The sequence below is a fragment of the Heterocephalus glaber genome, unplaced genomic scaffold, assembly GCF_053883595.1.
Source record: "Heterocephalus glaber isolate CG9 unplaced genomic scaffold, H.glaber_assembly_v1.0 deba00000818, whole genome shotgun sequence".
In the NCBI taxonomy this organism is placed as follows: Eukaryota; Metazoa; Chordata; class Mammalia; order Rodentia; family Bathyergidae; genus Heterocephalus; species Heterocephalus glaber.
The window spans coordinates 17,433,853-17,455,947 of NW_028258164.1; the positions used below are offsets into that span (position 1 = coordinate 17,433,853).

At 45.9% G+C, this 22,095-nt stretch overlaps 1 protein-coding gene and 1 pseudogene across 8 annotated transcripts in view; one reads left to right on the forward strand and one right to left on the reverse strand.

Annotated features, from left to right (window-relative positions):
- Nucleotides 1–10,932, forward strand: part of Rbm33 (RNA binding motif protein 33) — a 112,221-nt gene extending 101,289 nt beyond the window's left edge. For all 8 annotated transcript variants that reach the window (XM_087207832.1, XM_004860335.3, XM_021240919.2 and 5 more), the window contains 3 exons: nucleotides 1,172–1,360; nucleotides 4,666–4,754; nucleotides 5,140–10,932. In XM_087207832.1, coding sequence (XP_087063958.1) covers nucleotides 1,172–1,360; nucleotides 4,666–4,754; nucleotides 5,140–5,188 — 327 coding nt within the window. In that variant the 3' untranslated portion in view covers nucleotides 5,189–10,932. The remainder of the gene's footprint in view (nucleotides 1–1,171; nucleotides 1,361–4,665; nucleotides 4,755–5,139) is intronic.
- Nucleotides 10,933–16,380: 5,448 nt separating this feature from the next.
- LOC101720240 (FMR1-interacting protein NUFIP2 pseudogene) lies at nucleotides 16,381–17,868 on the reverse strand (annotated as a pseudogene).
- Nucleotides 17,869–22,095: the final 4,227 nt, after the last annotated feature.

The window sequence follows — 22,095 nt, forward strand, 5'->3', positions numbered from 1 at the left end:
GTTTCTTATTTGAGCTCTCGGGAGGAGTTTATATGGTGATCCTTACAGAGACCTGGCCAGTCAATAAGCATACTTCAGTGTATTAATACAACTTTCCATTATTGGAGCAGAAGGGCACTTAGTACTGGTTTGCAGCCATGTCACCTGGGGCTTGTGACGCATGCCCCACTGTGGCCCTGGAATGTCCTGAGTGAGCACTCTGTAGGAGTGGCTGTTACCTTCTGCACCTTCCGCAGAGTGCCGAGGAACACGGCTTTCTCCTAGCTTCTGTGTCGTGCCCATTGTGCCCTGGGGTACGATTCTGCTCTCACTCTGGCTTTCTTCCTTTTTCTGTGAGGAGTGGGAGGCTGCTGTTTTTACCCCTGACTGGTCACGTTCTGGGGCACCTGGGGAGCCTAGTGCTGGTCAGTCTCACTCGAAGTCAGTATAGTCTTTGTAATTTCCTAAGCAGGAGAAAATGCTAGAAAGACCTCTCTAAGGTTCTCCAAGCAGTGCTCCTGAATCTTGAATGGCTTAGAAAAGAGAAACGAAAGGGAGATGCTTTCTGGACCCTGCCTGTGACTCGAGGGTCATGCTGGGGGTTGAGAGTGGTACCTAGTTCTGGTTGGGTATGTGTTTAAATCGCAGTAGATGATCATAATATAATATGTAGCTGGCCTGTGGCCCTGCTGCAGAACCTGCTTTTGAGTTTGGGAGACTTTTGAGTTTGGTGTAGACTTTGTTCAGATGAGTTGGGTCCTTGAAGCTGCAGCTTCTTGGGTGGATTCAGCACTGCTCGGTGGGTCCCCACTGAAACAGCAGGAGAAGTGTGGGCTCTGGGCAGTCAGGCTGGGGTCCACCACCTTCCCTTGTTACTTCCTCCGAGTTTATGGCTCCCTACCCCAGGGGTGCTTCACCCATAATCAGTGACAGCACAGAGAGTGCACTGAGTGCCTGTGTGGCCCCAGGAGATTCAGGTGTTGTCACTTCCCTCCTGGTCCTCACTTAGTCTTGCTGGGCTTTCCTGTCTCAGTGAGCTGTAACCATCCTTGGGCAGAAGATAGACAACTACAGAGAATCTTGTAGCTCACTGTATCCTAACAGATGCTGAGTGAGTTGTTCCTTTGACATCTTAGTAGCTAGGAGGTAGCCCACACTTGCACATGAGAATGCATTTCTTTTCTTGTTCCAGCCCATCATGCATGGACGAGGCCGAGGAGTGGCAGGTCTCATGGGCCGGGGGCGCCTAATGCCCAACAAGCAGAACCTTCGGGTGGTGGAGTGCAAGCCGCAGCCCTGCGTGGTGTCCGTGGAGGGGCTGTCCTCATCCACCACCGACGTCCAGCTGAAGAGCCTGCTGATGTCAGTGGGGCCCATCCAGGTGGGTGGCCTGGCGGTGGCCAGGCGTCTCTGCAGTCTGTTGGGTCCCAGATGAAGCCCTGTCTTGGTGTTCACGTTGTGGTTGGGTTGTGTTAAAGTAACAGCTGAGAGACGAGTATCTGCTGTGTACACTGATTCCTGAGCTTCTGCCTCACACTTGGAATGTTCAGGTTCCCAGTTAAAATTTGAAGAAAGATTCCAACAGAATAAATTATCCTTTGAAATCCTCAAATTATCCTGTAGTTCACACATGCATACCTAACTGTACATTTTTTGTTCTGTCAAATCACTTGGTTTTTTTTAAAATAATTTTTTAAAATTTGAAGTATTTAGGGCCGTGGATTTAGCTCAGTGGTTCTGCCGCCTGACTCGCAAGTGCAAGGACCCGAATTCAATCCACGATACCAAAAAAAAAAATTGAAGTATTTAGCCCTCTCTTCATGTTTTGAAATAATTGCATAAATTATTACCTGTGGAACGCTGCTTAAATTTTGCAGATATAACAGTAGCTTAGCCTGTTTGCATCTTTAAATTTTAAAATTGGCTAATTCTTTTTTTTGGTATTGGGGATTGAACTCAGGACCTTGCGCTTGCAAGGTAGGCTAAAATTCTGATATTTAAAAGTCTTCCCTGTGCTGGCTGCCAAGGAAATGAGTAAATATGAAATGAACAGAATGCCACATTCTCTGTTCTCCAAGCCCAGCAGGTGCCCCTCGAAGTGAGTGCCTGGCCCCTGTTCTGTTCCTGGCCCTCCTACACACAGGCCCATTCACTGCCTTCCTCACACACCTGTCATCAAGCCGGAGCTATGTCTGAAGTTAGAGCTCTTCAGAAACATAACTAGTAGAAGTGTTAGATTTCTGAACAGCAGAAAATTCTTTCTTTTAGCCTATAGTCTCTTGCTTCCTGAGTGAATCTGGGGACATTCTCAGGCCGGGGCTGGTACAAGTAACTAATTTATAATCTGTTTCAGATCTCGGTCTAAATGGGAGTCCTAAAGATGAGGGTACGATGAAAACTTTCAAATGTCTGTTACATAAACTTAATTATAGCCACCTTTGTTATGGATTTTATTTGTATTTACCATTGAAAAGAACCAAAACCTCTCCTTTCACTTCTAGGAGCAGTTCTCCTAGTTGTATCTTAGGAACACTCTGTTATTTGTCAGAAGCATAAAGCCAGTGTTCACAGATAGGTGGTTTCTAGGCAGTTGGTCATCATGCAGGGTTAATGTGCAGGAACAGAGTTGACAGTAGGGGATTTCAGGTGTATTAAAATGCAGTTCATATACTCTGAAATTCAAAACAAGTGGAGTTGACAGTTGTGGGTAGCATAACGGTTTACCCAAGTCCAGACTCTGCACCTTAACCCTTGTCCAACAGGGACACACCTTTTTGCAGGCCGGTGAGGGACAACACTGTTTGCATTATGTGACTTGCTGATTTTACAGTGTGGCCTCATCACAGCAGTCTTGGCCATTTTCTTGAATATTCTGGAATTTGAACAGCAAGAACTATTTGCTTCTCATAGTGCTGAGTGAGGCTCAGAGGCCACATAGTGAAAATAAGCCTGGAGCCAGGAGACCACCTAACCTTTTGAGTTAAATTTTGAATTTTTTTATGATCTCTTGGCTGCCTTTTGTTCTTCCATTTTCCCTTTTTTTTTTTCTGCAAAGAATTAGAAATCATTGTGTTACAAAGTTTGATTGGAGCCACTTAAAATCCCAACAGAGGCAAATGTTGCAGTTGGTCACAGTGACTTGCTTAACTAGAGAGAAGGGAGCATTTCCTGTGTCCTTCAGTCACTATGAATGAGGGAGAAGGTACAGGCCCCAGGACCAGTTCCATACTCCAGAAGGGTGTTCCTCCTACCCAACAGGCAGGCTCCCATCAGCCTTAGGCCTGTGGGGTGGTCTTAAAGAGGGAATATATAGACTTTTAAGCATGGCATTTTCAAAGTCCTGCATTTCCTAATTTAAAAAGAAAAAAACGAATATAACAACCTTCTGCCAGCATTTGATGGCTAAAGAAGTGTTTTAAAGAGGCTGTCAGCAACTGACTGTGGTCTAAATGCATGCTTTAGAAGGATAGTGCTGATTGACCTGGGTTTGAGCCTCTGCCTACCTCGTTCCAGGAAGAAAGTATCTGTGCTCTGGAGTATGGAGCCACCTGGTGTTCACTCACTTACTGGCACTTAAAACGGTTGACAGGGACCTCTGTGCTTTCCGTCTTTTCACTATAGAAAGTTCTAGTAACTGCATATTAGCTGTGCCTTATAAACCTATGGAATCTGAGATTTTTCCTCAGTGTATTGGTGTTGTGGCAGCCATTGCTACCCTCAGATCAGTGTTTTACTTCCACTACTGTCATAAGGTGCTGTAGAGTAAGAAGAGTGACAGGAGTTTGCAGAAACGGCATAAGCAGAAGATAGAAGCATCGCAGGTGTGGTCTTGCATTCCAGAGTCAGCTGAGAGGTATTGCTGCACAAACACTGCAGATGCAGCTGGCAAGAATAGTGAGAGCAAGAAGCTTTGCCACGAGGCATGAGGCGGCAATCTAGATCCTGGCTTTGCTGTGTCTTGGCAGTGTAGCTTTTGGTCAGAGAACTTGTGAGGCGAGTGTGCTCAGTCTGTAACATTGAAGTAACTCCCAGGTGCCCATTTGTAGGGTAAATGAGATGGGATGTGCGTGAGAGCCTCAGTTCACCCAGTGGCAAACTAGGGAGTGACTGCCACCTGTAGGCTGGAGGTCCTCTCACTTCACAGCAGTTTCCTCTGGTGTGGGAGTTCATTGTTGTCCTTGTGGTTGTGATGGTTTTGCATTACTAGGGGTTAAATCACGTTCTTCACCATTGGTTGACTGAGAAAGTCTCAGTTACCCAGGCGCGTCTCAAACTTGCAGTCCTCCTGCCTCACCCTCCCAGAGTGGAGGGATTACAGGCTTGTGTGCACTTCTTTAGGAAGGTTGGTGAGAGGCCCTGTTAAAAGCTACTTCTCAGGAAGATGTGAGAAGAGGAATCCTGTCCTTACCTCAGGAAGTCTGGGTGGTGGATGTGGCCAGGAGATGGCAGGTCTGAACACGGGCTTGGAGGACAGAAGTTCTGCTCATGGGACTGACGGGAGAAGCACTATGTGGGAGTAGAGTGTCTTGCTAAGTGAGCAGAATTGCCAAGTAGGTAGAAGGTGGAGGGTGGTTCTGTGCTCCATACGCCAACCTGGCCCTCATCTCTGTGTTGTAGCTCAGAGTGTGCGAGCATTTACATTTTACATTACAGAGTTACATGTGGAGTGTTTCTGTTCTCTTCCAGAGCCTGCAGATGCTTCCCCAGCAGCGGAAAGCCATCGCAAAGTTCAAGGAACCAGCACACGCACTGGCATTTCAGCAGAAGTTCCACAGGTAGCCCATGGCCTGAGGGCATGACTAGGAGGAGGAGGTCTCTGTCCTAGGGTTGGGGGGTGTGCCACCTGCTGCAGGCTGCACCAGTGATGCAGAGCAGAGCACCAGCAGTCCTCTTGTCACATGAGGAGTGCTCTCTTGTGTTTGTGTGTCGATCTTACATGTAAATCTGCACTTTTCATTTTCTTGTTTTTCTCTTTTTGTGGTACTAGAGATTGCACACAGGATGCAAGTGCTCCACCACTAAGCCACACCCCTACCCCAACTTCTATTTTTTGTGGAAGAGATGTTAATCCTGATCTACTGTTCTACTGCACTTTCTTCCCTTGGTGAATTGATTGCTGGTGTCCGGAGTTGGTGTTGACTGTCCCTTTACTTTCCACAGGCATATGATAGATTTGTCCCACATAAATGTGGCCCTGATCGTGGAGTGAGGTCTAACTGGAGAGTCTCGCCTCATCTGCACACATATGAATTTCAAGGAAGCTGCCGCTGGCAAGGACCCCAGGAGTGCAGCCTCTTCGGTCCACAGCCTGTAACTCTTACCCAAGCGGCAGCCAGCACCGGTGACTGCACAGATCTATCTGGGTGACAGGACAAGGCGAGCGAGATGGGTGTGGGTTGCTTTGCATTCCATTACCCACAAGAACTCTGTTCTTGTTTCCGTTTGTTTCCAAGTGCTCATGATGCATGTAGACCCTGTTCTCCATGATCCTGCTATATGATTAATCAGTGATTCAGTCAGGAGAAAACATTATGCCGCAGGTTCTGAGTATTTTTCACAGCAAAGAATACTTGATAATGGTTGCACTTATCTTCAGCGCAGGCTAGAAAGGAGTGTCTGAACTAAGCTTCACCAGAAATGTCTCCTCTGCCCTCAAAGGCTCTGGTGAAAGTACAGTTAAAATTGGGTGATTATCAATTGACACATGCATAGCCTGGAAAGCCAGGTGTGAGCGGGGGTTGGGATGGTGCCATTCGAAGTGGCCATTCTGCTGCTTGTAGATATCTCCAAAGTGCCCACTGTGCATTCCTGGTTCTCAAGAGAACTCCCACCTGTCCATTCTCTCCCAGGCAGGTGCAGTGCTGACAGGTACAGGATGCCCACAGTCCCTGGGGGGCCCAGTTTCCTGCCCTGCGACCTGAGGCACTGGTGAGGGGTAGTCAGACCAGCTTGGGTTTTCGTCTTTTTAAATGCAGCCCCAGGTGGTATGTTTGTAGCACTGGCTCAGTGACATGAACTATCATTGATTTGATTGCCTTTTTGCTTTGAAGGCCTTTTTGCAGGGGCTTCACCGTCCTTTAGGGACCCAAGAGCTCGCTCTGGCTCGCTGATCTCCACACCTTTGTGTGAGGATGACTGTCTCACAGGGATGTCCTTTTGGTAGGTTCTAAGGGGAGACTTGCTCTTTACTCTGTGGAAATCCGTGCTGGGCACACACTGCAAAGTGCCTTACTGTGTCTCCACCCGGGAGTTTCACTGATAGAGTGAGTCCAGAGTGGGTCTGAGCTGTATGACCAAGCATGCCAGCGCACACTCGGACTTTTTAGCTGTATGTTGTACCTGTGATTTCACGTCACGTTATTAGAAGAGTTGAGGGGTACAGAAGCCCCTTGTCACTTACTGCCTCTGGGTAAGCCGTCTTGAGCCTCCGTGCTCTCCAGAGCAGCCCATAGTAGCTAAGGAGACAGGAGGGTGCTGGTAGCCTCTGCTTTCCACAGCTGCAGTTTTATATTACACTTTCAAATTAAGTTACCAGTATTAGGAACTGGAAAAGAGTATTCAGGCTCTGTAAGTCTTTGTGTAGCACTGATTCTGAGTTGGCATCATATGCCTAGGTGGGACGCTGGGAAGTGCAGGAGGTTGTGTGGGTTCTGGGAAACTGTGGCTCTCACAGGATATCCTAGCAGACCCTGCCCTGGGGTCTGCCTCTGTTCCAGAAGCTGCTGCCTGGCCTAGGCAGAGCTGTCATTGCACACTCGTGTCTAGTTAGGTACAGGTTTGTGCATACAGGCGAAAGTGCAGTCTGCATGGCCCAGTCCTCAAGAGTTGCATTGAAGCAGTGAGTTTGGTAGCCTATAAGCTCTAGTCCAGAGAGTTCCTGACTGCTTAGGATATGCTGGGTCATAGGAAGCCTTATTTTATCATCCAGGATTTAGGATACAATAAAATGAGTTTAACAGTTTTTTTTTTTTTTTCTTTTAAACCACTTTCTCAGTCTGAGTGCTGTGCTTTTGAAACCCAGATCTGTACCTCATCTCTGGAAATCAGGCATTGAAGCGTGGAAGTTAGTGTTAAGAGAACAAATCCTGTTGGGTGCCATTGTTCAAGCAAGGCTTCAGGGCCCCTCCAAGGTCTACCTTTGGCCTTGGCTGAGGATGGCACAAGTTCCAGGAGCATGTGTGTATCTGTATCCATAGCCATCTGCATATGTGGGCGTGTTCTTTTCCTTCATCAGTGGAGGTGGAGGTGGCAGAGCTGTGTGTAGGACGGAGTAGGGCAGTGGAGCCGCAGGTGCAGTCCAGTTTCTCAGTGCTCACACCCTGGAGCAGCTCAGCCCTGGATAGGCCAATGCTGCAGGCTTTAGTGTCTGTGGAGGAACCACAGAAAAGGAAAGAAGCAGAATTAGAGAGAAATGTTACTTCATTCTCAGGTGCACTTCTGGTGGGGAAGTCAGACCCCACATGCACCTGAGCCCTGGGGAAGATCTGCTGCAACCATTATCTTTGTTCTTTATCATGCATTTCAGGTGAGGGGCAGGGCGTTAGCATACTGTGTACATACGGACCTTTTAAAATGAACCTTTTAAAATGACACATTACTGGAAATGCTATCTACGCGACAACAACTTAGCTATTTGTTAGTTCTTCTGTGCTGTCTTATCAAATTTTGATGGAGACACTTCCTTAATTGTTTATGTGTTTGTGTGTATATCGATTTTTATAAAGATGGTAGTAAGTCAATTCATTTATCCTCATCTGTGTATTATTTGTTCACAAATTCAAGAAGCATTAAGGCAGTAAATGCAAGTAGATCTCAGGAGGTGAAGCGGCAGGTGATTATGTCTAGTCAAGTAACCTCTCTTCCTTTTGCATTGTTTATTTTGTCTGTAATGTAAGTTCACTCAGCTGCTGACCTGAACATAGCTTTGCATTACCCTTGACCTGGCCACATTTGTTAAATCTTATACTGATATTCTTCTTGAGGATAAATCTCATCTCTTCTTTCCAAAAAAAATGTGGCAGTAGCCTGGTGTCCTGGATAGGCAGCTTCCTGTGTAGGCCCTGCAACCACATCTCAGCCTCGCTGGGAGGAGAGGGGATGGGGTGGGAGTGGGCGGTGCTTTAGCCATCAGCATCTTATGTCACTAACATGCTGTGTAACGGTCCTCCATGAACAGCTGCTTGAGTTCCCTTAAGGAGCTTTGCTGAGTTGTGACAGCGTAGGTCCTTTGCCCAGCTTTCTGCCTGGTGCTGCAGACAGAGGCTCTGCTGCTCAGGGAAGCTGGCGAGGAACTGGCGGGGAGGGCGGGCGGAGAGTGAGGGACAATGGCCAGTAGAGGGGCTCCCTCCACAGGGACAGGAGGCACAGGTGAGGCGAAGGGGCCTTTCTCCAAGGACTGGGGTTACGAGTATCCCTTTTTTCTTTTGGCTTTTGTTTTTTTCTGTTTGTTTTTGCCTATTACTTCCTTTGGTTTTATCGGGAAGGTAAACTCAGCTCACAGACATTGGACAGATGATAGTTAGACAGGCCCCAGTGACTTGATTGCACAAGTCCATGGAGGTCTGTGTAGCGGCTGGGTGTTGCTCTTGGTCATCCTTGAGCTCTCTCTGGTGGCTTTCCCTGTCCTGTTGCTGGAGACAGAATGGCCAGGGACCAAGAAGCACATCTCTGGGGCCCGTGCTAGATGGATGGCTCTGGGCTTCACTGCATTACTGCTGCCCTTCTCAGGAATCCCTGTTTATTTTCTTCCCTTTCTACCTGTAGGGTGCAGTCCTTCACACAGCCACTGTTAGACGGATCTGTCCGAATCCCCTTCGGGAACCTGCAGCCGCTCCCTGCCTTGTCTACCTAGAATGGGAGGTGGAACGTGGGGATATCACTGGCTGTTGAGGAGACTGCAGGAGTTGTTCTGAAAGGGAAGGGCCCGGGAGAGAAGGGCTCAGGCTCCCTCACCATGAAGGGAGCTACAGGAGCTTAGGTCAGCTACGGGGAACTTTCCATACTCTGTGTTTAGGGACTGTCTCGGTGTTTTCAGCTGTTTTAAATTCTGTAAATAAAGTGTTACTTTGACATTTTGAACTATGAATGCTGCAAAGGCATTTAGCCTTGATTTAATATTTAATCCTAAGGATTTTATGTAAGGTTTTTTTGCAACCTGTTTAGTTCTTGTCATTGAAAATGCCTAACTTCTTAGGTACATGAGCCCATGGTTTTGTGTACCAGAGTGAAAGCTGATTCATATTGGATCCCCAGGTATGCCTCCTGGTGGCACACAGGTTACGTACTCACTGTGACCTGCCATCTCTAGAGACTGTCGTACATACCTCAACTCTTCCCGTTGTGTTTTGTAGGAAATTTTTTAAGCAAGATGGGCAGACAGAACAGGCGCTTGTAGTGAGAAGTTTCTCAAGTACTTGTTTTTTCCTTTTTATTCTGACAATCTAAAACATAGAGGTCTTTGTGTTGTTCTCCTTGGTTTCATTTTACTAATTTTAAAAGGTCTGAGAAAATGCAGGTCCTTTAGAATGAAGCATCCTGTAGTTTTTTATTTGCCACATCCCACATATTGGACAAGCAGACAGACAAGCTCTGGGTTAATCCGTACTTTTTGACAGATTAGTATGCTCCAGAAAGGTGTCCTTTTGACTTTCTACATGCTTTTCTCCTAAACTAATTTTTATTTTAAGGGCAGATTTAGTGGGAGCTGATTTTAAAAGACTACTTGAATCTTTTGTGTTCTGTGCTATTTTCTTAGCATATATATTATTTTAAAATAACATGTACACACACACATACAGTGACGCTCTCAGCTAAGGAACAAAATAACCACCTGTTTTTATAATTCTGCTTTGCTTTTCACAGGCGTGGGATCCAGAATCCTTTTCCTCTGTGAGGATTTTAACTCCTAGGCTTTAATCCCACTGTTTAATTTGCAGGTGCAGCAGTGACAAAGCGCAGAGTCTGATCTCTTTCCTTTTTGAGCTGGTTCTCAGCTTGTTGGGTATGTCTGTTTTCTTCCGGCTGCTGCTGTTGTCTTGGACTGCACCTCCGTGGGGAGTGGGCGCCCCTCCTTTCTCTTCTATTCCTCTTTGCTGGCCGACCCATCCCCTTCTTCACACTGGACGTTCCTTTCCTACCCAAGTGCTGCCACTCCCCACTTTCCCTGCCTCTTCCTCACCCCGTCCTATCTTCAGCCCAACATTCAGGACTCCACTCTGGCCGAGCAGAATGTTTTGAATGTCTCTGTGCAGTGTTCGTGACTCACTTTCTCTAACCCTTTCCTTTGACAGGTCTCCACTCATGATTTATTCCTCCAGGTCTTTGATTGGAGAGAATAACATTTTGATTGTTATTTTGCAGTTTGGCTCTCTGTAGGAGTATGGGGCGACCCAAAGATGCCAGCATCCTGCAGCTGTGGTTGGCCGTGCATTAATCACCCCTTCTCTGTTTTTGTCCCTCTGCCTTCGCAGGGCCTGGGGCATGGGTCAGTGTAGTGGTAGCGCGCCTCTCGTTCTGCTTGGAAGCAATGGCCATGTGGCCATGTCACTGCCCTTGCTGACTGTGGCTCTCCTAATGCAGTGTGCGCCTCGTGGCTGCGCCTGGTGCAGCTCGGAGGTGCTTCATGGAGCTGTGTGTGTTGGGAGTGCACTGACTGGAAACCAAGGGATGGCTGACTTGCTCTCTTCTGGGTTTGATCGGCTTCCTGTTTTCTGCCACTTACACTCCGTCTGCCTCTGTGGAAATTATGTTGCTATGTTCTACCCCACTTCCTCTTTGCATTAACCCCTGTGGGAACTTTCCCAGGACTATATGTGAAGAATAGTAGTGGCATAGGTGAAAAGACCATGTGTTGTTTTGTGTGTTGTGATGTATCATTTGTGTGATTTCATCCTGAAAGATGTGTTTGCACTGTATTGTATCTTACAAGGTATGTCAATAAAGTCTCACAGTGTCCCCTCTGGCTCCGTGACTCATTTTATCCCACGTCTGTCCATACCACAAGGCCCCTTCATGCTCTGCTGCCCCCATAAGGGGATGGGGGTGGTGGCTCCTCTAAGAATGCACTGTCCCTGCACCCCCGTCTGCCCCTGAGGTGCAGCCCAAGGCTGTGGCCCAGATGTCTGATGAGTGGACCCACACAAGATCCAGGGCACAGCTTGTCTTGTTCCCAGTCCATGCACTGTGTGACTGGGAACTGGCCACACAAGGCTAAAGTATGTTCTGTTTTGTTGGGGGCGGTGGTGGAGCTAGTGTCTCTTAAATTTTTGAAAGCATTTACAAATATTTCTTTTTTTTTTTTTTTTTGGTACTGGGGATCAAACTCAGGTCCTTGCACTTGTGCAGCAGGCAGTGAAACCACTGGGCTAAATCCCCAGCCCTACAAATACTTCTTACTCTTTTAACCCTAATAAAAAGACTGAGAATGGAGGAAATCAGTCGTGCATACCACACCCTGCTGCTTGCCACACTTGGTTTCTGTCCTGTGCAGGTCTTATTTGAGAAGCTGTAGCCAGTGTCCACTTTCTATTTAATACCTCATAAGCCTTTTTCATGTTGCTCTAACTTGCTTATAGTTTATGGCTTAATTTGAAAATAATTGAAGGGTACACCAGCTCTGCTTCCACAAAACTTCAAGGAAGCATCCAAGGAATAAACCCTAATGTGCAGGGTCTGCGCCAGGGCTGGGGCTCTCCCACAGGGTGCCGCTTGTGTTCAGTGGTACTCTTCCCTCTGTCCCTGGGCTTCTGTGGGAGATGTTCCCACAGTGACCCAAGCCTCCAGTGCCCCTTGGGACACAGTGCCTAGGCCAGCAGCAGTGGGTAGAACCCAGCAGCGCTGGGTCGGTCTCCAAGGCTCTTTCCTGACCCAGTCTGGGTTGAGCATCCACAGAGCCAATGAGTGCTGGAGAAGTGCCCAGTGCCCACCCTGTGCATCCCACAGGGTTGGCTCTGCAGGTGGTGCCTATGTCACAGCCAGGACCCAGCATACCCCGAAGGGCAGGACGGCGAGGCACAGCTCCCTTAGTGCAGTAGGATTCCCATTACAGTGATGTAACAAAGGGGTAAGGATGAGCACCGTGCCATCCTCCAGCAAGGGTGACCACGGCACAAGATACTAAGACTGTGGGGGTCCAGAGATGGAAGACTGCATCAGAGCCTGCCATGCTCAGGAGACACCTGGCTGTTTCCACCTTACCTCCCAGTTGTGTCATTACTGCCCAGGGATAACAGCTTCACTGTCTGAAGAATTTTATCATATTTTAGTAAAGAGCAGACACTGGATTCATCAGTAAAAATATTTAATAAAATAAAATCCTGATTCTTAGAGGCAAATTATTAAAATAGACAAACCACTAGCTAAGAAAAAGCACAAATAAAACAAATGCCAAAGGGAAATTGCCATTAAGAAAAAGGACATTTTACACTGCAGTAAAATATAACCCCACATTTGCAACTCTGGTCACATTTTGTATGCAGTGCTCTGTGGTAGAAAGCACTTTCACACTGCCCTGCAGCTGTCACTACTGTCCATCCATGAGCCTTTCCTCTTGTCTTCCTGGAGCTCTGTCTCCATTCACAGTAGCTCCCATTCCCCTGGCAGCCACCGTTTTGTCTCCTATCTCTGTGGGGTTCACAGTTCTAGGGACTGCTTGCACGTGGGAACATACAGGACTTTTCCTTTTGTGACTGTCATCTTTTACTTACTGTAATGCCTCGAAGTCCATGCTTGCTGTAGCATGTGTCAGGATTTTCTTCCCTTGAAGGCTGAGTAATACTCTGCTGTTTGCATATCCATCTGTTGATGGACATGTGGTTTGTCTGCACCTTTTGGCTGTTGTGAATAATGCTGTTGTGTAAATGTATGGGTATCTTCACAATCCTGCCTGCAGTTCTTTTGGTTACATAAGCAGAAGTGGAAAATGTTGGGTCATACGGTAGTTCTGTGGTCAAGATTTTTGAGGAACCAGTTATCCTGTGTCCCACAGCAGCTGCGCCACTTTACATTCCCAGCAACAGAGGTCAGGAGTTCTGGTTGCTCTCTTCCTTGCAAACACTTGTTATTTTCTCTTTATTTATTTTTATAATAGCCAAATAGCCATCCTAATGGGTATAAAGTGCTGTTGCATAGTGGTATTGCTTTGTATCCCCCTAATAGTGACGTTGAACATCTTTGCACATGCTTTTTGACCATTTGCGTATCTCCTTTGGAGGAAAGTCTGTTCAAGTTCTTTGTCCATAAGAAGGCTTTTTAAAAAGTTATGAAAGACTTTGCATATATCCATACAAGTAAGTTTAAAAACTTAAATGATACAAATAATTTCTTCTGAAAAACGTTTACTAAAACAGACTACAGTGGAGATCTAAAGCTTAAACCAATCCCTCCAGAAGACAAAATTGTCAAAGACCTCCTCACACAAAAAGGCACCAGACCCACATGTCACAGGAGTTTTGCCAGACATTGAGAGACTGAATAGAACCAGTGCTACCTCCAATGTTTCAAAGCACTCAGTGATAGAAGTTATACATCTTTTTTTATGAAGCAAGTTTATAATTGATCACTAAATCCCTTTAATATGAATGTCACTGCAAAAATCCTTAATAAAATATTGGTGAACCAGACACCATGAAGAAGCATGGCACTTAGAAAAAAACTCACCATGGCTAGTGAGGCTTCTACCAAAATGCCAGGATGGCTCTGTACTGGAGTCAGTTAATACATGATATCATGAGAATGAGAAGGAAAGTTTGTGTTCTGCCTGAGAGAATCCTTTGCCAACACTTAACACCCATTCCTAACAACTCTCAAGGAGATAGGAAAGGATCAGTTCCAGAGAACATTGGGCCACATCCCCAGCCCCACCCCCTTTTTAGTGTCAAGAAACAGTCCTGTGAAGTTGTTCAAACTGGCCTCAGCCTCCCAAGCAGCTGGGATATCAGACATGTGCCATAAAGCCCAGCCAGGGATTTTTTGAAGTTTGTTTGAGACAAGGTCTCACTATGTAGTTCAGGCTGGCCTTGAACTCACTATGTAGCCTAGGCTGGCTTTGAACTTGTAGCAGTTCTCCTGCCTCAGCCTCCCGAGTGCTGGGATTATAGGTGGGCACACCCAGGCCTAGCTCCAGCCAGGTATTTTTGAGCTGTGTTTTGAATCCACAGAGAGAACCTGATACCAAAGGCCAACTGTGCTTAACTGTGGTGGAGTAATAGGATCTTTTTATGATGATAAAGGGGCACACTTATGTTTAACACATTCTCAGATTATTCAGAAAAAAATTACAGACCTTTGAGTAAGGGAGAGAAAGGAACCACATTTTTTAAAGTGGCGTTTAAGAATGTGCAGGACCTATTGAAACACATTTTGTTTGAGAAGTTTGAGATTATTATCCCAGGCTCCCCACAGCCCAGAGGCTATGGCTTGGTAAGTAGATTAGAGAAGAGTCCAGGAGTTCCCCAGTGAACAGCACCCTGGGTGCTGTATTTAATCGGGGGAACCCCCTACCCCATCTCAGTATGGGGGATTGAACCAGGGCCTTCATGCTGAACTGCATCCTCAGCTAAGTCACTGAGCTGACCAGGCTGGGCTCACATTTGTGATCCTCCTGGCTCAGCCTCCCAGAGTACTGGGATTACGAGTGTGCGCCACCACTCATGGCTATTATAGATGCTTCTGAGAGTGAAATATGGGCTGTTCATAGCTGTGCTGGCCCCACAGGTGTGGAAGGAGAGACTGACACCAACACTGGTGATCCATTGGGACAGGGAGAAGGTGGGTTGGTTCCAAGAATGGCTGAGACTGTGGTGCTCCTCCCAGCAAGAGGGTCCCCCTCCCCTCTCCTTAGATACTGGAACACAGCAAGATACACACACACACACGCACACACACACACACACACACACAAGGTCTGAAGTCACTCTGATGGCTCCCAGCCCACTGTGGTGGTGGTGAATCAATCGGGTACACGGGGATGGCCACACAGCACAGATGGTGGTGGGACACCCTAGACTAAACCCAAGGGAGGACTGCCCTATGCAGGGTGGGGCGAGGCTGTGCTGGGAAGAGGGGACCTTGCGGGAGGGCATCAGCACAGCAGTGCGAGTCTTCAGCAGGAAGACTACCCAGCTCTGGAGGCCTGGAGTGTGGGATCCAGGGATTGTGGGGTCTGGGGCCAGCAGGTGGACTCCTTTTTGAGTTTGTGAGGGAAGACCTGGCCTGGCCTCTCCTGACTTTGATGCTTACCTGCAGTTGGGGGTTGCTCTGTATTTAGAATCATCACCCCCACCACCTTTGCCTTCATGCAGTGCTCTCTTTCTGTGCATGTCTCTGTCTGAATCTCCCCTTTTTATAAGGACCTACCCTAGTGATCTCATGTGAACTTGATAAAAGATCTTTGTTTTCTTCACACACATACAAAGTTTATTTTAGCATGCTATACACACGCTGCAGTGCAACCGGACTAGTGTTCTCTGCCCAAAAGAAAGTTTCCAGAATTTCACATTATTTTCCTTAAAAGTCCATTATTTTTTGTAATAAATATATTTAATAATATACAAATAGAAATGGGCCAGGAATTTAGCTCAGTGACACTGCGCCTGCCTTGCAAGCACAAAGTCCTGAATTCGATCCCCATCCTGAGTTCGATCCCTGGTACCAGGAGGAAAAAAAAAAGATACAAATAGAAGCTAGTAAGCTCAGAAGTATAATTTGCATGAAAACACACCTCCTATTAGCAGGATTCATTAACACCTCAGTGGCTAAAAACGTGAAGTTTTAATTCTTACTGGCTTTTTTCTTCAAGATCCTTTTAGATTTTGTGAGAAATTAAAGGAGAATTTACAGAAAGGTTTGATGTTTGGTGAAAAACAAAAACCACATGTAGTGTTAGCAACAGCAGCTCTGGAGCATCTACAGTTGAAAAGCAGAATATATTTTTGCTCCCTCTTACACAATTACAGTAAAATATGGGCACAAGAATTTTGTTCCATATATAAGCCAATTGCTTTCTCTACAACTTTTCTTTGAACAATATGAATTTTTCAGTTAATAAAAGGCCTGCATGTAACCAAAGCAAGTTAACTATGTACTCACCAACTATTCCAGAATTGTAGACCTTCAAGGTCCTCCCCTAGTCCCGCCCACAAAAAATAAAAGAGAAGGAAATATGTTCCCCAAACCTGAGGCTGCCTAGCTCCTGGCAAGACATGCAGATCATATCTGCTCAGAACATAGAGCCCTGCATATCGAAAACCTTGGCTGAGAATCTTGATCTTCAGCAAGGTGACATGATGCTTCTACTTATAGTTCCTCTGCTGCCCTGAAGATCTAGGAGCATGAAAGCCTGTGTCCTTCATGAACGGGTGGCTCTAATGCTGCAGAAAAGTCATGAATAGGCTGTCTGGTCCTTTAATGATCTGGACTATCCATGGCTTCATTGGAAGCGATTATCCTTTTGGGATCTTGCTTCTGCAAGTTCCAAATAGGTTCCATTTCTTTAGTGTGATATACAGTAGCAGACCTTGGATCAAAAAAAACACAGCTACTATTCCTTTGTAGGCCTCTCTGGTAACGCTGTTCTTTGGTGCAGCCTAACAAAGTGTTGGTAGGAGAGGCCAGAGGATTTGGATTTTCTGACCTACTGTCCTTTGAGAGAAACACTAAAGCCCTTAACTATTGGTGTCTGCTTTTCGCAGGTCACCTGTATGGCGGTCTCAAGGATAAGGCCCCACTCTTGTAAAAGTCTCAGGTTTTAAACTGCTACCCAGAGCTTGAGCACAGGTCCATTTCTCCAACTCAGAAGCCTAGGAAGCCCAGGATGCCCAGTTCCCAAGGAGCTTCTTTCAGTGCCCTGTGAAACCCAAGTGGCAGGATATGCTCCTTGAAGTGTCTCCTCCATCACTTCATGATCTGATGACTTCCCAGTAACAGACTCAGGGCCAGCACTGGGCTCATTTACAGATGATAAGCCCATTAATCCTGGAAGATACCCCAGGCTTTGCTGATCTGTCTGGGACAGGCAGATTCACTGGTGCTGTGCTCCACAGCACACTGCATGCCTACAGGGCAGAGAACAAGGCTAGATTTAATTTGCTCGACAAAGACTCATGTCCCAAGTAGAGTCAGTTTGGGGAGAGTCAGAGATGGGTGTTAGTAGTGTTAGCAGCAGAAGTTGGCAGTGGCTGAGCCTGCAGGATGCACATGCACATCAGACTCTGCTAAAATGGGCCTGTGAGAAAAGATGGCAGAGTAACAGATTCCAGCACTGACGTAGGGACCTGGGATAATCTTGAAGACTGGGTCTGTGTTTCCCCCATCGATGAGGGGGATGGAGCTGGTGACACAAAACAGTTGTGTATAGCTTTGCTGAGGTTTTCCTTAACTATGTAGGGTCCACGAGTCCTCTTTGGAGGCAACAGCTAAGGCAGACTTTCCTTTGGGCTGATCAACAAACTTGCTGCTCATGGCAGGTTTAATATCTGAGCTTTTACAATGCTTATAACCTGGCTCCTCCAGGCCCAGTTTCAGACTTCCAAATGGGCTTCAACCATCAACTCGATTCCCTTCTGTTCCCTACAATGTAGTCAGGCTTGAAAGTTTCCAGTCCTTGTTTTAAGGTTGGAATACTAGTCTCTTGTTGCATTATTTTTGTCCTGCACTAAATTAAGGCCTTCCCAACCCTGAGCACTGTTGTGTCTAGCATTCCTTTTTTAAGGATGTTATATCCACTCTCTGATCCACTATCATCATCATCTGCCCTTTGCCCATATAACCATTAGTTACATAGCCTGAATTATTTGTTACAATGCCATTTGGAGTTGCTACAGTATTGGTCTTATCCACAGACTGATTCTCTCCAGATTTATTTTCCTAAGACTTCCCATTCTTCTTGTCCATAGTATTTTTCTGTCTAGAAGTCCAATGGGCTGGCTATCCATTGTGCCACAGAGCCAGATCATACTGTTTTTCTGAATGCAATTCTTGGTTTTAATTCCTACCTTCCCAAAGGTGCTGGCCTTCCCCATCTGCCACAGAGGACCCTGGAAATAGGGCTGGTAGCTTCCTCAGAACCCACACTCTTTCCAGACATTTCTCTTTCTCCAGCATTGCCATTTATTTCACTACAGCCTGTGTTCTTCTCCAGCATTTCCTGGTGTGCTGAAAGGTGTGTTTCTGCTCATGTTTCTGCTCATGTTTCAGCACTTTGGCCGGGCCTTGGGGCTGCTCTGGCTGCATGCTGCAGGGATTGGCAACTGCTGCTGCTGCTGGTTGTGGGTGTGGCTGTAGGAATCATGATGGTGGTGACAGGGCTGAACCTGTGGCCAGGTGGGCTTCTCTCCCACTGACTTGGCTGAGACTCCCTGGGCTGAGGCTGCAGGCTGCTGCACCATCCAGATCTGCATGATAAAGGATCTTATCTCCAAACACACTTGCCACAGATGAGGAGGACCTCAACGTGAATTTTGGTGGGGTGTGGTGAGGGACACAGTTCAACCTGTAACACTACTAGTGTAGTATGGAGAGAGTTGGAGCCTCCCAGCGACTTATGGAGCCACACCGTAAGTGGTAACACCGAGAGCATGAAAGGTGGGCATTGGAGGGATATCCAACAGTAGTTTCCTGTGAGATCAAGATGACGTTTAGCAGCCTGAAATGGTCTGTCAAAACTATTCTGTTTTAGGCTTTTCTTGGGGTAACCATGGAAAAACTCTAGTAGTCGCACCAAAGTTAATGAGTAGGGAATCAGTGCACAGTACTACAAAAAAAGTCACAAAGGAAGACAACAAGAGAGGAACAACAGAAAACAAGGGACAGAGCATCAACAGTATTCCTTACTTAAGTATTTAAATGTCAATTGGTTAAATTCTCCAATTGAAAGGCACAAAGTGACTGAATAGATTTTTAAAAGATCCAACAATCTGTAACCTACAAGAGAGTCTTAGCTTTAAGGGTACATGGAGTCTGATCGTAAAGGATGGGAAAAGACGTCCCATGAAAATGGAAACCAAAGAGCAGGGGCAGCTATACTCACATCAGACCCAACAGCCTTTCAGATAAAATTTGTTGCAATGACAAAGAAGGTCACAATAAAATGATAAAGGGATCAATTCATCAAGAAGATATGACAATTGCAAATATATATCCACCTGACATTGGAGTGCCTGGATGTGGAAAGCAAATATCAGAACAAAAGGGGAAATCAACAGCCATTCAAGAGTAGTGAAGGACTTCAATGCCCAACTTTTGACCACGCATAAACCAGACGTGTGAGAACACAAGAGAAGTCAACAAATTACCAGTGAAATCAACTTTCTTTCCTGACCACAATGGAATGAAATTAGGAATCAATAAGAGGAGGAAAATTGGATCCCAAATATGCAGAAATAAAACAACACACTCTTGAACATCCAGGGGGTCAAAGGGAAATCACAAAGATATCAGAGACAGGTGAAAAGGAAACAGCACCAAAACTAATGAGAGGAGCAAAACACTTCTAAGAGGGGAGCTCAGTGAGCCCAACACCTGCATTTAAAGAGGAGGAATCTCAAATGAAGTGATAAAGACCTGATCTCCACGTAAGGTCACAGGGATCAGGACCTCAGCATGAATGTGATGTGAAGACTCCTGCAAGGATCTTACAGGAACAAGTAGAAAAGGAAGAGCAAGGTAGGCCCAAAGTTGCAGAAGGAATAGAGATCAGAGCAGGAATAAATGAAATATAGACTAAGGAGACAAGTGAAAACATCAGTGAAACAGAATTGGTTCTTTTTTCTTTCCAATTATTTTCATTTTTTATTTTTATTAGTCCATGTTTGCAGTACATGTTTACATTCCTTGTATGGAGTTGGCATCTTAGTAACTCCATAACACGTCTTAATTCATTTTTCATTCCCTTTTCCTCCCCTCCCCCCTCCCTCTCTCCATCTCTTGGACCCATTCCCCTTTGTGAAAAATCTATCTCCCTATTTCTTATATCTGCCTTTTATTTTGCTCTTTATATTTTGGGTCTCTCATATAAGAGAAACCATGTGACATTTAAATTTGCATGTGTGATTTATTTCACTTAACATTATGGTCTCAAGGTGCATCCCTTTCCCTACAAATGACTCGACTTTATCTTTCTTCATGGCAGAGTAGTACTCCATTGTGTGTAGATGCCACATTTTCTTTGCTTATTCATTTATTGATGGACATGTAAGCTGCATCCAAGATTTAGCTATTATGAATTCTGCTGCTATAAACATGAGTATGCATGTATCACTGCAATATGATGTCTTTAACTCTTTCAGGAAGATACCTAGAAAAGAACCAGGTGCAGTGCCACATGCCTGTAATCCCAGCACCAGAAGGCTGAGGCAGGAGGATCACTGCAAGTTCAAGGCCAGTCTGGGATACACAGGAAGTTCAAGGCCATCCTGAACTATATAGCGAGACCCTGTCTCAAAAAAACCAAAAAACAAAATGACAAAAAGATACCTAGAATGGAAATAGCTGGATCAAATGGAATTTCTAGTTTCAGTTTTCTGAGGAATCTTCGTACTGATTTCCATAGTGATTGTACTAGTTTACATTCTCACCAAGAATTGGTTCTAAAAAGATAAAATCAACAAAACTTTAGCAAGACCAAGAAGAGAAGACTCAACAAACTAAAATCAGAAGTGAAAGAGGAAACATTAGAACTGACACCACAGAAAGACAAAGTATTATAAAACATTACTACGAATGATTCTATGTCAACAAATTAAACAAACTAAAAGAAAAGGATAAATTCCCAAAACAGACGAACTACCAAGAGTGGATCATGAAGAGACAGAAAACTTGAATGGCCAATACTGAGGAATAAAATTTTCCAAGAAGGTAAAGATTCACATAACAAAAAGGATAATACATTATGAAGGAAATGGAAGATGACAAAGTAAGTGGAACCTACCCTGTGTTTGTGTATTGAAAGAATTGTTAAATTCCCTGAGCTGGCCTCAAACTTGTGATCCTCCTGCCTCAGCTTACCAGAGTGCTGGGATTACAGGTGTGCACCACCATGCCTGGCTGAAAGTGGCATCTTGAGATGGAATCCCTGCCTGGTAAAGGAGCAACAACAGGATCTGGAATATTACCTAAACTCAGCTGACAGAGCTGTGGCAGTCACCAGAGTGATTCCAGTTTTGAAAGAAAATGCGATCACACAGCATAGCTTGCCACGGAGGAGTCTCTCATGAAAGGAAGAGTGGCCCACCACAGGAACAACACTGCTGTGTCACCTTCAGAGATGGCCACACCCACCGTATGGCTCAGCAGCTGCCTGCATGGACACAGGACCCCACTCCAGCCAAAGACCACAACTGCATGGAGCTTGTGCCACTGGCAGCATAATAAAGTGTTTTGTTTTATTGTTGAGTTCAGGCTGCAGTTCAGCCTATCTTGAACTCACTATGTAATCCAGGGTGGCCTTGAACTCACGGGATCCTCTTACCTCAGCTTCTTAAGTGCTGGAATCATAAAGTGTTTTTAAACCACACTACATGTATTGGTTTTCAGGTACAACACCTGTACACACTTAGTGGACTGCAGTACCATGCAACCATGATTTTGAATGCACTGGGAAACCAGAACAGTTGTGTGCTCCCTTTTCTTTAGCCAACTGGGCTTTGAACCCAGGGTCTTGCACTGAGCTACAGCCCCAGCCCTTAAAAATTTATTTTTTTTTTTGTATTTTGAGATAGGATCTCACTAAGTTGCCGTGGCAGGACTTAAGCTCAAGATCCTCCTGCCTCAGCCTTCCAAGTGCTTGGATTATAGGTGCATGCCTCCATGACTGGTTTCCCTTCTCTTGTTCTTGACATAGTCCTGGGTGCAGAGCAGCAGGTCCTGCACCCTCTTGGTCCCATGGCTGCAACGTCAGGGCAGGGAAAGATGCACACATGGGGAGTGAGCTTGGCTGTCTGAGGCCCATTCGGATGCCCAGGTGGAAATGTGTCTATTATAGGGGATCGTCTGGGGATGGGTCAGTCCCAACAGTCTCAGCTGGCTCTAGCAGAGAAGGTCTTCAGGGTGTCCTCAGCATCCCTCTGTTAGCTTTTTATTTCTGAATTTCTCCACCATGAAGTGGGAATCTCAGCCTCACAC